This window comes from Protopterus annectens, chromosome 10.part0 (genome assembly GCF_019279795.1).
Source record: "Protopterus annectens isolate FY-2018-M chromosome 10.part0, PAN1.0, whole genome shotgun sequence".
In the NCBI taxonomy this organism is placed as follows: Eukaryota; Metazoa; Chordata; order Ceratodontiformes; family Protopteridae; genus Protopterus; species Protopterus annectens.
Window position 1 is genome coordinate 305862116 of NC_056744.1, and position 14925 is coordinate 305877040.

General features: G+C 42.3%; 1 protein-coding gene across 1 annotated transcript in view; it reads left to right on the forward strand.

Annotated features, from left to right (window-relative positions):
* The window catches only part of SUCO (SUN domain containing ossification factor), a 1178094-nt gene extending 1163397 nt beyond the window's left edge, over window positions 1-14697 (forward strand). Inside the window, exon 19 of the mRNA XM_044086746.1 lies at window positions 12379-14697. Within this exon, the coding sequence (XP_043942681.1) occupies window positions 12379-12831 (453 nt within the window). The 3' untranslated portion in view covers window positions 12832-14697. The remainder of the gene's footprint in view (window positions 1-12378) is intronic.
* The last annotated feature ends 228 nt before the right edge of the window (window positions 14698-14925 follow it).

Below are 14925 nucleotides of genomic sequence, written 5' to 3' on the forward strand. Positions count from 1 at the left end.
TCTCTGGGACAAAAATCTATCACTCCAGCATGTTCTCTTTGTATTGGTGACCAGGTTTAGATCACTGGAGCGTGTGACTCTGAGAGATTAGGGATTCTTTACGTGTAGCATGTCCAGCAGATCTGGGTTTGACATGGCTTTGTATGCTAGGCAAAGGTCACCTCTGAGTAGGCGATAAGCGACGGAGTAGAGCTGGAGTTTGACCGTCTGCATATGGCATCTGTTTGAGGCTGGTAATCCTCTTAGGTATTTTTGTGGCCTTTCTAGTTGTTGTAGGTGTCTTGCAAGGTACATGTCAATCAGCACGTTGTACTCTATGATAGGTCTGATGAGGGACGAGTAAAGAGGAACAATGACCTCCTCCTTTTTTTCTGGAAGAAAACCCCTTTGTGATGGTGTGCCACGTAGAAGGATTTCCTGACTACTGTGGCGATGTGACTATCGAAGGAGAGACTACTGTCCATCTGTGTCCCAAGGTCTCATCAAAGTTTCGGTGTTTAGTAGGCTACCGCCTATGTGGTAGCTCATGGGTACAGTATTTCTTCCAAAGGGGGTACCCGTGCACTTCTTGGCATTGAGCTTGAGGCTGTGACTTTGACCCCAAGCATCAGTCTCAGTGAGGCCTCTTTGTAGAATGTCTACATCATTAGGCGATTCTATTATGGCTGCTAGTTTGCAGTTGTTTGAGAACTTTGTTAGCCAAAGGCCTGCAGTATTAGCCTGGACTTCTGAGAAATAGATGCCAAACAGGAGAGGACCCAGGACTGAACCCTGTGGTACTCCGCTTGTCACTGGTCTAAAATCAGATTTGGAGTCAGCTACTTTCACTGTGTGGGTTCAGTCAGTGAGCCAGTTAGCCACCCATCTTGTGACATAGGGATTTATGCCTAGTTTTGTGAGTTTATCTATAAATCCAAAGTGGGGATGGTGTTGAAAGCCTTGGCAAGGTCAAGGTAGGCTGTGTGCACTACCTTACCCTCGTCCACGGCTCTGGTGACTGCTTCAAAGAAGTCAATCCAGTTTAGGAGACATGATTTACCTTTTACAAACCCAAGCTGAGTGGGGTCCAGAGTCTGGAGGTTTCCTATGTCTTTATTTATAAGCTCCAAGGTGACACGTTCCATGGCTTTGCAGACCAGGCTCGTCAGGCTAATGGGGCAGTAGTTCCTGGGGTCCATGATGACGCCCCCTTTGTGGAGTGGGATAACCGTCGCTGTGCACCCTTCAGTGGGCACAGAGCCTGAAGTGAGGCTATGATTGAACATAGTATTTAGGTGGGGTGCCAGTTCGTTCTGTAGTTGATACAGAATGCATCCTGGGATGTTGTCTGGTCCCATGGATGCTGTGTTCTTGGCTTTGGAGAGTGCAGTCTTAACTTGTGCATCATTGATTACAGGGGCTTTGCATTCTCCCGATATGGGGATGGGCCCTTTGGGGGGTAACGTTTGCACTGAACCTATCTGCCAGGATGTTGGCAATATCAGTTGCTTCTTTGTATCTAGTGCCATTGTGCTGTAACTCAGAGCAGAGCTGAGTGTCACCATTGAGATTCTTGACATAGGTGTAGAATGCTCTGTGGTTGTCTTTAGAATCAGTGGTGATTTTGTAACTAGCTTTGGAGGATTTTATGAGGGATCTCAACTTCTTACTGAGCCTGACCAGGGAGTTCCTACAGTCAGGTGATTTTACTCTTTTGCAACAGCTTCCTCCTTATGTTGTAGAGTTTGTTTATGGCAGGGGACCATAAGTAAGAATACTGTTTAATCAGTTCTGTTTACTCAGCCACAGAAATAAAGCAACAGAGATTGTAAATTAAGTAAGAGAGATTATAAATTAATATCATAAAAACAACAGGTAATATCTATTTACCTGCACTAGACAGAGGTAAAATATTAATGCAGTTGAGTTTGCCATTGTGTATGCTTTAAGGTGAAATCTTTTAAAACCTTGTACATAGCATGGTTTTGGAATTATTGATGCAAGTATGAATAAGCAATATTTGACACCTAGAGGTATCAGTAGGAGTCGACTCCAGATGCACCTGGAGGTGTCACTCAGATGTAATGAGTTAATATATCTGTCTATTAATTCAAGCAACTCATCTCTTAGCTCATTTTCTTCCAAACTTAGGGCACATCCCTTGTTTTCCGTTTCCTGCAGACATTCTTTAGAAAGGTCTATAGCATCTTCCTGTGGCACATTCTCTTCAATTTCATCCTGTGTCATCTGTTGCTCTGTCATATGGGAACTCACTAGCCTATCACACCTCAACATTGACTGTATCAGAGTTTCCACAGTTTCTTGTTCCTTACTTTACTTTGTGAAATATGCTCTGTAATGGCTGTATTCTGCGAAATAACTCTACTGTGATACTGCATTAACATAGGAACACTTCGTACACTACAGACAACTTGAATAGCTTTAATTAATGCAAAATAGTAGTGCTTAGTGAAAAAATGTGGTGGTTTCCCTTATTTTATTCCTTTTATGCAATTCAAATTTTATTTTATACATTTTCCATAGTTATTTCAAATATTTCTATTAATACATCGCAGTATCTGATATTTCTGTTACTTAGACATCGTTTAGAGCATTCTGAATGCCTCATCTCATATTTTGAGAATAAGAAATTGCTTGAGCAAGTTTTAATACCTGAAATTCGTTTCTGACCTGATGTTCATCGTGCATACAGCTGCAGTCATCACATTTGGGTTATCCTGCCATCAGGCGGGTCCCCGGTCGGCCGAATTCCAAAGTCTAGGTCCGGCGTCGGTTGTCGTCGCATCTTCCCTGATGTCAGTGTGGTAGGGGTATAAAAGAGGCAGCCAACGCCATTTTCTTCAGTCTTTCTTGCTGCACGGTGCCCGAAGCAGAAGCAGTTTGCAAGTGCCGGTCGGCCAGCTCCTGAGATTTACGAACAATATTATATATATTCCTCCAGTGTTAACCAATTGCCTCTTGGTCTCGAACTGAAGAATCTGGATCCCCTTCTGGCATTATGTCCTTTTTAGACATGCCACTTCTGACACCATGTCACTCGTCCTTCTCTAGTATAGATGACAAACAGTCGGGGTAGTTTATTTATATGCTTTATTACATAGAAACACATCAGGATGGATAGCAGGATTACAAAATATAAACGTACTGATTAACTGGCAGGCTACACAGACATACATGCTTACATCTCAACAGCTTACAACAAAATGTAGTCAGGCTCACACGTGCTCAGTATCTATGCACTTGTGCAAGCCCCTAGAAAGCTTTTTAAAGCTGTAGAAACACACTGATCTACACAGGCAAAGTCCATCTCCATAATAAACGTTTTCACTGGAGGCCTGGGGAGGAAAGCCACAAAGTTAAATAACATCAAATAAAACAGTAGTATAGAAGTTAATTAATGTCAAATAAAGAAAGAAGTTATGTACTTGCCATAACGTTCCGTGTACACGGCCGATAGCAAAGCTCAAGGTTTAGCAATAGCTCGAGACCAAGCCCCTTATCCCATGATGCACTGCTGGAATTACCTCATATCTTGTTTGCTGCGTGTCCTATATCCCTGGAAGATGTCCACTCTCCCAAAAAGGAAAAAGAATAATAAGAACTGAACAACCAGGATGATACCAGCCTCTGAGTCAAATGTCAACCAGGTGGGGGATGGAGGGAGGGACGGGAGAATAAAGGTGAGATAAACAACTCACATGGAACGTTATGGTAAATGCATAACTTCTTTATGTGAAGTTGTTAAATCTCGCCATTTATTCTCACTGATGGGTAGCGTCCCTAGCACCCGCAATCCTGGGTGGCTCACAGGAGTACATTTTTCAGGACCATAGAATCAAAAGAAGCCCTGTCCTTGGAGGCCTTATCCACTTTGTAATGAGTGATGAAAGTGTGAGGCTTAGACCAAGTGGCTGCAGCACAAATGTTATCAAGGGGCAATTTGGCTTGAAAAGCAGAAGATGTAGAAATGGCTCTGGTTGAATGAGCCTTTACTTTGTGTGGCAAAGATATGTTAGCAGTTGCATGAACAAATGAGATACAATCCGATAACCATTTTGAAAGGGTTGTTTTAGCCACTGGTCTACCTTTTCTGGCCTCCAAAAAGGATACAAAAAGTTGATCTGATTTCCTAATATCCTTAGTTCTATCCAGATAAAATCTTAGTGGTCTGTGCATGTCAAGTTTGTGCAGCATGTATTCTAATATGTTGGAATGGTTGGGAAAAAAGACTTTTCAACTCAATCACCTGATTGATATTAGACTTAGAACAAACTTTAGGCAAAAAGGGAGGGGTTTGTTCTGCGAGATACTCTATCAGCATGGAAAATCATATAAGGAGATCTGATAGATAATGCTTGAAGTTCTGACACTCTGCAGGCAGAAGTAATGGCCACTAGGAAAATAGTTTTCCAGGACAGAAGTTTGAGATCACAAGATGATGCTGGTTTAAAGGGGGAAAGAATTATTTGAGACAGCATAAAATTCAAACTTCAAGGAGAATAAGGAGACTTCAGTGGGGGCCTCATGTGAAAAGTACCTTTGAGAAAAGCCTTAGATAACTTATGGGCCATAATATTTAAACCATCAATTCCAAGATGGAAATTGGATATAGCAGCTAACTGAACCCAAACTGTAGCAGCTGTTGCTCCCTCCTTAAAAATCAGTCAAAATATCTAGAATGGACGACAATGCAGCTTGAAAAGGATCAATTTTTTGTTTGTCGGCCCAAATGAAGAGCCTCTTCCACTTACTGCGACATAATTTTCTAGTGGAAGGCTTTATGGGAAGACAATAGAATTTGTCTTGTGTCGTATGCAGGGAATGAAGCCTGGCTATGTGGGGAACTGGATCAGCCAAGCAGTTGGCTTCAGTGACTGCAATGAAGGATGAAGGTCCCCTAACGGGTGTGTCAGCAGATCTGGAACTGGGTCCAGGATCCTCCAGGAGGTGATGGTGAAGAAAGGGAAACCAAATCTGTCAAGACCAATGGGGGGCTATAAGAATGACGGTCCTTCCCAGCGACTTCGCTTTCTGTAAAAATCTGGGTATCAATGGGATTGGAGGAAATGCCATATAGGAGACCTGGAGGCCAATCATGTATGAGTGCGTCTCTCGCGTGATGTCCCTGAGGTGGTATCAGGGCAAAGTAGCTTCTGCATTTGGTATTGATATGACTGGCAAAAAGGTTGCAGCAAGGCTGGCCCCATTTGCGGAAAATCCTGTCCACAATGTCTTGGTTGAGAGACCACTCATGAGGCAACAAAACTGCCCTGCTCAGCTTGTCCGCTATCACGTTAGATTTCCCTGGGATGTGCGTTGCTAACAGAAAACATTGGGATGACACAACCCATTGCCATACTCTGAGGGCTTCTCTACAAAGTGGGCAAGACGTGGTAACGCCCTGTTTGTTCAACTACCGGACCACTGACTTGTCTGTCTGAATTGCAATCGTCCCTAGAAGAAGAGAGTCCTGAAAATACTGCAATGCCAGACGTACTGCTCTCATCTCTAGAACATTGATATGCAGATGTGACTCTTGATCCGTCCATGTGCCTTGGGCAGTCTTTCCCTGAAAATGACCCACCCCCACCCCATCAGGGAAGCGTTCGTGGTCACAGTGGCTACTGGGGGGGGCACAAAGGGTCGTCCCATTGTGACATGAAGAGATGTCAACTGCCACTGAAGGTCCCTCTTGCATGAGTTTGTGATGAGGATTATAAGGTTCATTGGCAATTCATGGTAAGACCACTGGGTGAACAGAAGCCATTGATGAATTTGCATATGCAGCCTTGCGAGAGGAATGGCTAATATTGCTGCCACCATCAAACGTAATACTTTCAAGACCTCTGTGGCTGGAGCTCTGTTTGTTGACACCAGTGAGACGATGTGCTGGTGAAGCAGTGAGACCCTTTCAGCTGGAAGGCATAGAGTGGTGGTTGAGGTATCTAACTCTGTTCCTATAAAGATGATATGCTACGATGGCGACAAGGCAGACTTTTCAAAGCTGACCGTAATGCCTGATTGGTTGCAGAGTGTCAAAGTGGATTCGGGTGCCTGAGTCAGTTGATGCCTGGTGGTGGAGGTAAGGAGCCAATCGTCTAGGTATGGAAACACCTGGAATCCTAGATGCCTCAGGTGAGCCGTGACCACTGCCATGCATTTGGTGAACACTCTGGGGGCTGTAGTGAGACCAAAGGGCAGGGCTCGAAACTGATAGTGATTGGCTCCCAGCCGGAAACGCAAATGATCTCTGGAGTGTCTGTCCATCTTTATGTGGTAATATGCGTCCTTGAGATCAATGGAGCACATCCAATCACCTTTCCCTAAAAAGGGAAGTATGGACTGAAACGTGACCAATCAGAATGTCTCTTTCTTCACAAATTGGTTAAGTCTGCTGAGGCCCAAGATAGGTCTCCAATCCCCTGATTTCTTTGGAACCAAAAAGAATCTTGAGTAAGTTCCGAATCCTGTTTAGTCTGCTGAGACTGGCTGGATGACCATTTTTTTCTAACAACTTGTGGACCTCTATAGTTGCTTGTTCCCTGAAATTGGGTGGAATGTCCAGGTTTCTCTTGACAGGAATAGGGGGGGAAAGAGAAGGGTATGAAATACCCTCTGGAAATGATGCTTTGTACCCAGGTATCATGTTATGTCTAGCCAGGCTTCTGGGTATAAAGACAAGTGACCCCCGACTGCCTCCAGAGCAGGATAGCTGGGCCTCCTTTCAGGAGCGCTGGTAGGGCTTACCAGAGAATTGACCTCTGTCATCCTGCTGTTGCAGATCCCCCTCTGCTGCGTGGGTGGCGTCTTCCATTATAACCCACTCCTCTGCCTCTAGAGGGAGTTTCGCCACGTGTGTCCTGAAAGGCTCCCTGGGCTTTTCGGAACCACATCTTTCTGTCCTTAGGGCCTTTAGGATAAGACCGAGTAAGGTTAGAAAAGCCGACTCCAACGGCAGACATATTCTTTCCTTCCTGCTCACACCTGGTCAAAGTTTCCTTGACCTTGGGCCCAAACAAGGATGAACCATCAAATGGGGTGTTAATAAATGAAGACTTGAAGGGCTCCACGAAGGAATGCAGAGCAATGCCTGAACTTGCTTCCCTACTTGATCCATCAGCTGCGTAAGATATGAGACGCATGGACGAGTTCACAATCGAGTTTAGAGTAGCGAGCTGTTTGTTAACTTTGTCAGAAACCGCTGCAGCTACCGTACCCTGGAGAGTAATCTCCTAGTTCTTTCAGGAAATCTCTTTGGAGTCTGGTGAAGTGGGTTAAATCAGTGATCGAAGAGAAAAAGTCGCTGAACTATAAATGCGTTTCCCATATCTATCCATGATCCTAGAATCTCTTTTAGGAGGATGGATAGATGAAGTCTCAGACATTTCTTTCTTGGTGGCCACCACCATCATGGCATCAACAGGTACTCCCTTAGTCAAAAAAGGTTTATCCGCGGAGGCAGAGATGAACTTATTTGGCCTCCGAGGGACAAGTTCCATGGACTCCGGCGACTCTCATGCCCTACGAGAGATCAGATCCATGAGCTCATCGTAAGGTGGAGACACCCAAGAGGTGGAAGGTTGAGACTCGAAAGCCTTTAGAAGCACTGACTCGTCCTTTGTAGGGCTTTTGGACTGCCAGTCACCCCTCTGCCTAAGGATCTCTGGTATCTCCGCAAAGGAGATATCCTCAGAGGGGGATCGAGGGGACCCGTTTGACTCATCCAAGTCAGTGTCAGATGTCTGAGACTCTTGTGGGGAGTCCAAGTGTCTCCTCTTACACAACCTCTTCTTGGAGACCTCCTCAGCAGGAGCCTCTGGAGAGGTCTCTGAAGAGCAAGGGGCACCCTGTGAGGTACCTGAGGCTCAGGGTCTCTAAGCTTGGGTTGGCTGATGGAAACAGAAACAGACACAGGCACTTGAGGGGAGGAGGAAGCCGGACTTGATGCTGAAGATGTCCTTGGAGACATGACTCTCCTCAGCTTCAAAAGCACCACGGCTCCGATGAGGAGTAGTAGACAGGACCCGAAGGAATCGCCTGATCCTCCCACATCGAGGCCATGGGCTTCGAGCCCGAGGTAGGAGCTGGGCTCATCCAAGCCGAAGCCCCGAGAGGAAGAGTCTGCACCGACAAGTCGGTACGACTATCCTCACCAGACCCGACAGGAGAGTGTCGACTCCTAGAGTCCCCGGTCGGCGCCGAGGACGTCCGAGCAGATGGAACCAAAGATACCAGAGCAGGTCTTGGCTCCACAGGATCAACAAACATCAGATTGGCCTCCTCTGGCTCCAAGGGTCCGGTATGGCTCGGAGGAGGAGCAGTCAAGTCCGGGGTGATGGTCTTCGGCTCCAACAGAAGTGTCGGAGCCAACAACAGTTTGACAAGGCCTGGTGTCCGTAAGAGCTTCTGCACCAACCGGTCCATATCCAGATCTGAGAGGCTGACAGAAGACTTCAATGAATGCACAGACTGTGCCGATTGAAGCAGAGGAGATGATGGAGTCTGAGTCTAGCTCCAAGGCTGTGAGCCGGCTCCGACAGGAAGGGACACTCTGTTCCGAAGCCAGTGGAACCGACGACCCTGAATCCTCCATTTCTTTAGCCTTTTAGATCCCTTAGAATCTGCTGAGGGTTTTGAAGACACTGAGGACTTGCTGGCACCATCCTTGTCACTCAATGCTTCATAAAAGGGGTGCTTTAGCAAGCCTCAATCTACCAATTTTCTCTTCCTTTCTAACAATACCCTGGATGAAAAAGAATGGCAAATGCTGCAAGATTCTTTTAGGTGCACAGCTCCCAAACAATATACACACTGAACGTGCCCGTCAGTGACTGACCTCTTTTGTCCACAGTCTGGACATTTCTTGAAGCCAGACTTAGTAGGTTTTTCTTTCCCTTCAGACATAATGTTTGTATCCACAAACTCTATCACAACTAACAAGAAGTAGAAAAAGTTTAACACACACTTAAACACTGCTCAAAGAGGTCATGCTATACATAGACTACTCTAATCCACTAAAGACCAAAGCCAAAACTAGCTGAAAAGGCCACTAACATGGAAGGGGCTAACACTTTGAGAATATCAGAAAAAGATTTGTAAAACTTGCTAATTTGTAGAAACCAGTCTTGAGCAACGCTGGAAAGCAAGAGATCCGTGCCACGGCAAACTAGATCTGAGGTTATTCCAGCAGTGCATTATTGGATAAGGAGCTTGGTCTCGAGCTATTGCTAAACCATGAGCTTTGCTATCGGCTGTGTCGGAGCTGAGGATCGGCTCTGAACCCATCAGTGAGAATAAACTGCGAGATTTAACAACTTCACATCAGTAGTATAGAAGTTAAATAACATCAAATAAAGCAGTAGTATAGAAGTTAAATAACAGCAAATAATCCAGTAGTATAGAAGTTAAATAACATCAAATAATCCAGTAGTATATAAGTTAAATAACAGCAGATAATCCAGTAGTATAGAAGTTAACAGCAAATAATCCAGTAGTATAGAAGTTAAATAACAGCAGATAATCCAGTAGTATAGAAGTTAAATAGCATCAAATAATCCAGTAGTATAGAAGTTAAATAACATCAGAAAATCCAGTAATATAGAAGTTAATAACATCAAATAATCCAGTAGTATAGAAGTTAAATAACATCAAATAAAGCAGTAGTATAGAAGTTAAATAACAGCAAATAATCCAGTAGTATAGAAGTTAAATAACATCAAATAATCCAGTAGTATAGAAGTTAAATAACATCAAATAATCCAGTAGTATAGAAGTTAAATAACAGCACATAATCTAGTAGTATAGAAGTGAAATAACAGCAGATAATCCAGTAGTATAGAAGTTAAATAACAGTACATAATCCAGTAGTATAGAAGTTAAATAACATCAGATAATCCAGTAGTATAGAAGTTAAATAACATAAAATAATCCAGTAGTATAGAAGTTAAATAACATAAAATCCAGTAGTATAGAAGTTAAATAACATAAAATAATCCAGTAGTATAGAAGTTAAATAACAGCAAATAATCCAGTAGTATAGAAGTTAAATAACAGCAAATAATCCAGTAGTATAGAAGTTAAATAACAGTACATAATCCAGTAGTATAGAAGTTAAATAACATCAAAATAATCCAGTAGTATAGAAGTTAAATAACATCAGATAATCCAGTAGCGTAGAAGTTAAATAACATCAGATAATCCAGTAGCGTAGAAGTTAAATAACATCAGATAATCCAGTAGCGTAGAAGTTAAATAACATCAGATAATCCAGTAGTGTAGAAGTTAAATGACATCAGATAATCCAGTAGTGTAGAAGTTAAATGACAGCAAATAATCCAGTAGTGTAGAAGTTAAATGACAGCAAATAATCCAGTAGTGTAGAAGTTAAATGACAGCAAATAATCCAGTAGTATAGAAGTTAAATATCATATAATCCAGTAGTATAGAAGTTAAATAACATCAAATAAAACAGTGCTTTAGATGTAATTAAAAAGCATGGATACATACCACTTGACAGTGGAATACACAGAATACAGTGAAGAATGGGGAAACGCCGGTGATGTAATAAAAGAAAAATAATTAATTATGACACATTATATACAAAAGTATTAGAGTAATCTTCTATGCCGGAAATAATAATGAAAAAAAAGATGACCCCCCCCCAAAAAAAAATTTCGAGAGAGCACGTGTTGAAAGAGAACAGATAGTATGACGAAAGGTTACTATGAATGTAAATTAAAGTATTTCTTGATGTAGGTCATACAGGTGAGGTGTGCGGATATAGTCATGAGTTAGTGAGAAATTCTGAGAGAGGACTTAAATATGGTGGTGGCTTAATGTAGTTGAGATTGTATTTGTGAGAGGGTTCCATAGCTTGGCTGTGCAGTTCTCTAATCACTTGATGTCCAGGATGAGTACGGTTTGAGGTTGTCCGACACCTAGTCGTAGAAAAAGCATTTCTTGTTCTAACCAAAGATCCTCCTTGGTTGGGGCACAGCTGCACCACCTGCTGTTCTGGCTGTTGTGTTTCATCTGATTCCACTCAACTTGCTGGCTAGGCTGTCGAAGCTGATTGCAGGAGGGCAGACTAACTGGCTTAGGGACCAGTCGCACACTATTAGTACTGTATGTGACAATACTGTGTGTGCTGGCATGGGGAACAGGGGTTTCAGTGAAAAAAAGTACCGAGTTGGAATAGAGGAGAGGATGGATCCAGTTACGGAGGAGCAGGGGGTTTCTCATGCTAATCATCTGATACAGTTGATTATATCCTATGTTTTTTATAAGTTTTCACAAGCAGGCTATCCTTCATTCCACCAAGGTATGACAGAATTTAACATTAGCAGTTCAGACATCATGCCTGTCATGTTTCCACATTCCTTTGTTCACATCATTCTCATTAAAAGGGTCTGCTCTTTTTTTTAAGGATGCAACTGATGAAGGTTGAGCCATGCTTCCCTTTTTTGGGGCCACATCTTTGCTTGCAAGAGGAGCTGGGTGGTCCCCTGAAACAGGTCTGCTTAGGAGTAGAGCAGTGGGTATACCCTAAAGATGAGGAAGGGTTCCAACAAGTCTGCCTGCAGACTGAGAAGTGTCTAGTGACCTTGTGTTCTGTGACTCTGGTACCAGCATGCCTTGCCATTTCTTAGCCACCATGTGGTGCTAAGTAGCTGCTCATGATAATGAATAATAACTAGTGTTGGGCCAAAACCATAGAATGTCTGCAGGCCTTTTAAATCCCTTTTTACTTGGATCCCTTCCACATTATTGTTTATTTTTTTGGTCTTTGCCAAAAAATAAGGACTTGAATAATGGTTGCCAGTAGGAAGTAGCTTGAAACTCTATCAGTGGTTTAATTTGCTGCTCTTATCTGCTGAAGTGGGTTGAAATTCTGCTGTGGTTACCATAAAGTGACCGTGTGACCAATCTTTTGTGAGACCTTGTGTAGGCATCCATGCTTTCCAAACAGATCTATAGAGGATTTTTCTACCTATTTGTTGACCAGGTAAGCCTGCTGAATACAGTTGTCCTTTTTCAGGGACAACCCAGGAGCACTTCTCTGGTTTACTTGCTGAGAGCCGCATAGTGGACAAATAGAGGTAGAAATACAGTCTGTACCTTTGACCTAGAGGCAGTTTCCTTGGACTGGGAAGAAGTCTCTGAGATAACAGCCAAGTTTTATCATAACAGGTAACAATAGTTGGATATCAGTCACAAAGTGTATTTCATAAATTTAAAAAGTCACAGGTGAAGTTTGAGTTACTGACAGAGGGGGTTGAATTTGTCTACAGCTGGGGTTTTGTTAGAAATGTCGATGTTATAAGCATTCATCTTTAGTTTTAAATGCATAAGTATGTAACTTTTGCTTTTTTCTTCTAGAAGAAACGTTGCAAAATGAAAAGTGAAAAGATTGAAACCTTGAAACCAGTAAACCCTGTACAGCCTGTGCAGCCCGTGGTGAATGGCAGTGTGAACTCATGTCCGCCTTTTACAGGCCAGAAAGACTTCTCAAAGGCTGGCGATGTTTTCACATCTTCTTGTAAGGGTCCACCTTCTGAAGGAAGCTCTGAGACTTCTTCCCAGTCTGAAGAATCCTACTTTTGTGGCATTTCTAGTTGCTCTGCTCTTTGTAACGGGCAACAACAAAAGACAAAAGCAGAGAAAAGAGCACTTAAAAGAAGACGGTCAAAGCCGTCGGAGCAGGGAAAATTTATAAAAACCTTAATACACACAAACTCGGGGTCCATGGCAAGTCTGCACAACATCTTAAAAGGCAGTAAGGACATCAGAGTTGGAACATTTGGTGTTGCTGCAGTTTCGGAGCATGACTAGAAGGAAACAAAAATCTGGTGGACAAATATGTTTTTGGAGTATTCCATGACAGTGCAATTTGGTAGTAGGTTCACAACTGTGAACACTGAGAAGATATTGCAGAAGAGGTATTTGGTATTTATTATGGGATGGCCTTTTCACTTGGGTCACTCTTCACAGGTCTTAATTGGAGACCTTCCACAAAATGACACATTGACTTTGATAGTTTCAAATGTTTTTGCAGTGCAATTGAGACAGATGACTCGTTTTAATTTGTGGCCAGAACAGGGGTAAAAGCACATTCCTTTTTCCTTCAGCTTTGTCCCTTGGACTTGAGCCTTTCAATGTTTATGTGCCTTTGTCTATTTAAAACTCCACTGAAACAGGAAAAGGACTGTAATTTCTATTTGAGTTCAGCTGCTTTTCTACTTTTTCCCTTTGGCAGAAAACACTACAATGCTGTAAAGGTGAATAACTTAATTAGGGAAATGTTTCAAATGAAAGTATGTGTGTTAACACATAATTAGGCTTTGTTTTAAACTGTCCAGGAAAAGACTGCAAAGATTAAAAGCATTGCCTTACGAGTCAGTGCGAGTTTACTGAGCCACTACCACTTAAGATTCTTTGTAAAATGTTTGATACTAGAAAAATGGTAGTGTAACTTAAAACCCTAAACATATGGGAGGGGGTGCAGTCAGTTTTCTTTAAATTCTGTAGCAGGTAGTGAGGAATTAACATTCCCATTTTTTTTAGTGTAGTAACTGGCCTAGTGGAACTGTATTAGCATTTCAGATTACTTTATTTTTCAAGATTGCATAATTTTTGGGTGCAGGCTACCAACTTTGCATAGGCAGGATGAAGCCCGGGCATTACTTACCAGACTAAGTCACCCTGTGCATCAGCGTGAATTGTGACCCAGACGGGACACATTCCCAGCATGCTGCTATTTATTCTTTTAGGAACCCATTTCTTTGTAGTTTGCCCTTCTTTGAACACACGTGGGAGAGACTGATATGTTGGAATTAAAGATTTGCAGATTCGTGCATGCTTTTGCCTTGCATGCTAATATTTTTTTTAAATGTATTGGCTTACTTCCTTTATTGTATAGCCAAACAGTGCCCTTTACCTCCAAAGCTCACCCCAAGAAGTTACTTGCAGTTCCAGATGATTTTTAAGAAATATTTTCTCCTGTGTACTGTTAGAGAAATATCTTTGAATTTGTTGTAATGTGCTGAAAATACGCAGTAAAGTTTCTGTCTTTTCTGAGTGACTTGGGAAGAAAGGATGTCTAGCGGCTGAAGTTGCAAACGCAGGTTGGTCCCAATTCAGTTACTGACCTTTAGGTAACACACATCTGAGTTTGTGCGAGTGTGTTTGTGAGTGTGGGTAGCGAAACAGTAGGTTTCATCTTGTACTGCGCTAATCATTTAAGTGTTTTGAAACAAGTGTTGAAAGACCATAGTGATAAAGTTGTATGAATGTGCTGTGACTGTGCAACATGCATTTGTTTTTGATGATAACATTTATCAGATTGTCAGGAAATGTAAGTTATAACTCGCTGTGCACATTTAAGGATACATTTTTACAGTCTGAATGACTTTATCTGTTTGTTATGTAGCATATTTTTTGTGACTTTTCTGTATAATTTTCTGTCTTGAATTGCTAATGTGTCTCCCCAGCAGACTGTAAATTGGCCAGTTACTTGATGGTACGTTCCCTGACCCCTACAGTGAGCCACGTTCCAGAGCACAAATTTATTTGTACTTGATCTTTTAAGTGCAGTGAACATCTGCACAGAGCAAAAGCTAAGTAAGGTAACAAAGTGTAGCATTGTTAGATACTGTGAATTTCCAAATAAATCTCAACACTTTACCATCTTTTACTAAACACGTCTGCTTCCTTGACTGAGACAAGTTAAAGTGGATTTGTTTTTCAAGTAATTATATGTGCTACTGGAGGAGTTCAGGTGGTGGGTTTATTCCCATATATAGAGTGGGGTTACCTTGTGTAATAAATGTACCGCAGTGTTTCTGGCAAAATTCCCTGGTTGTGCTATTTACTGTTAAACTTCTTTAATGCTAGTACCTGTTTGTCGACAGCTACTTGCATCCATCC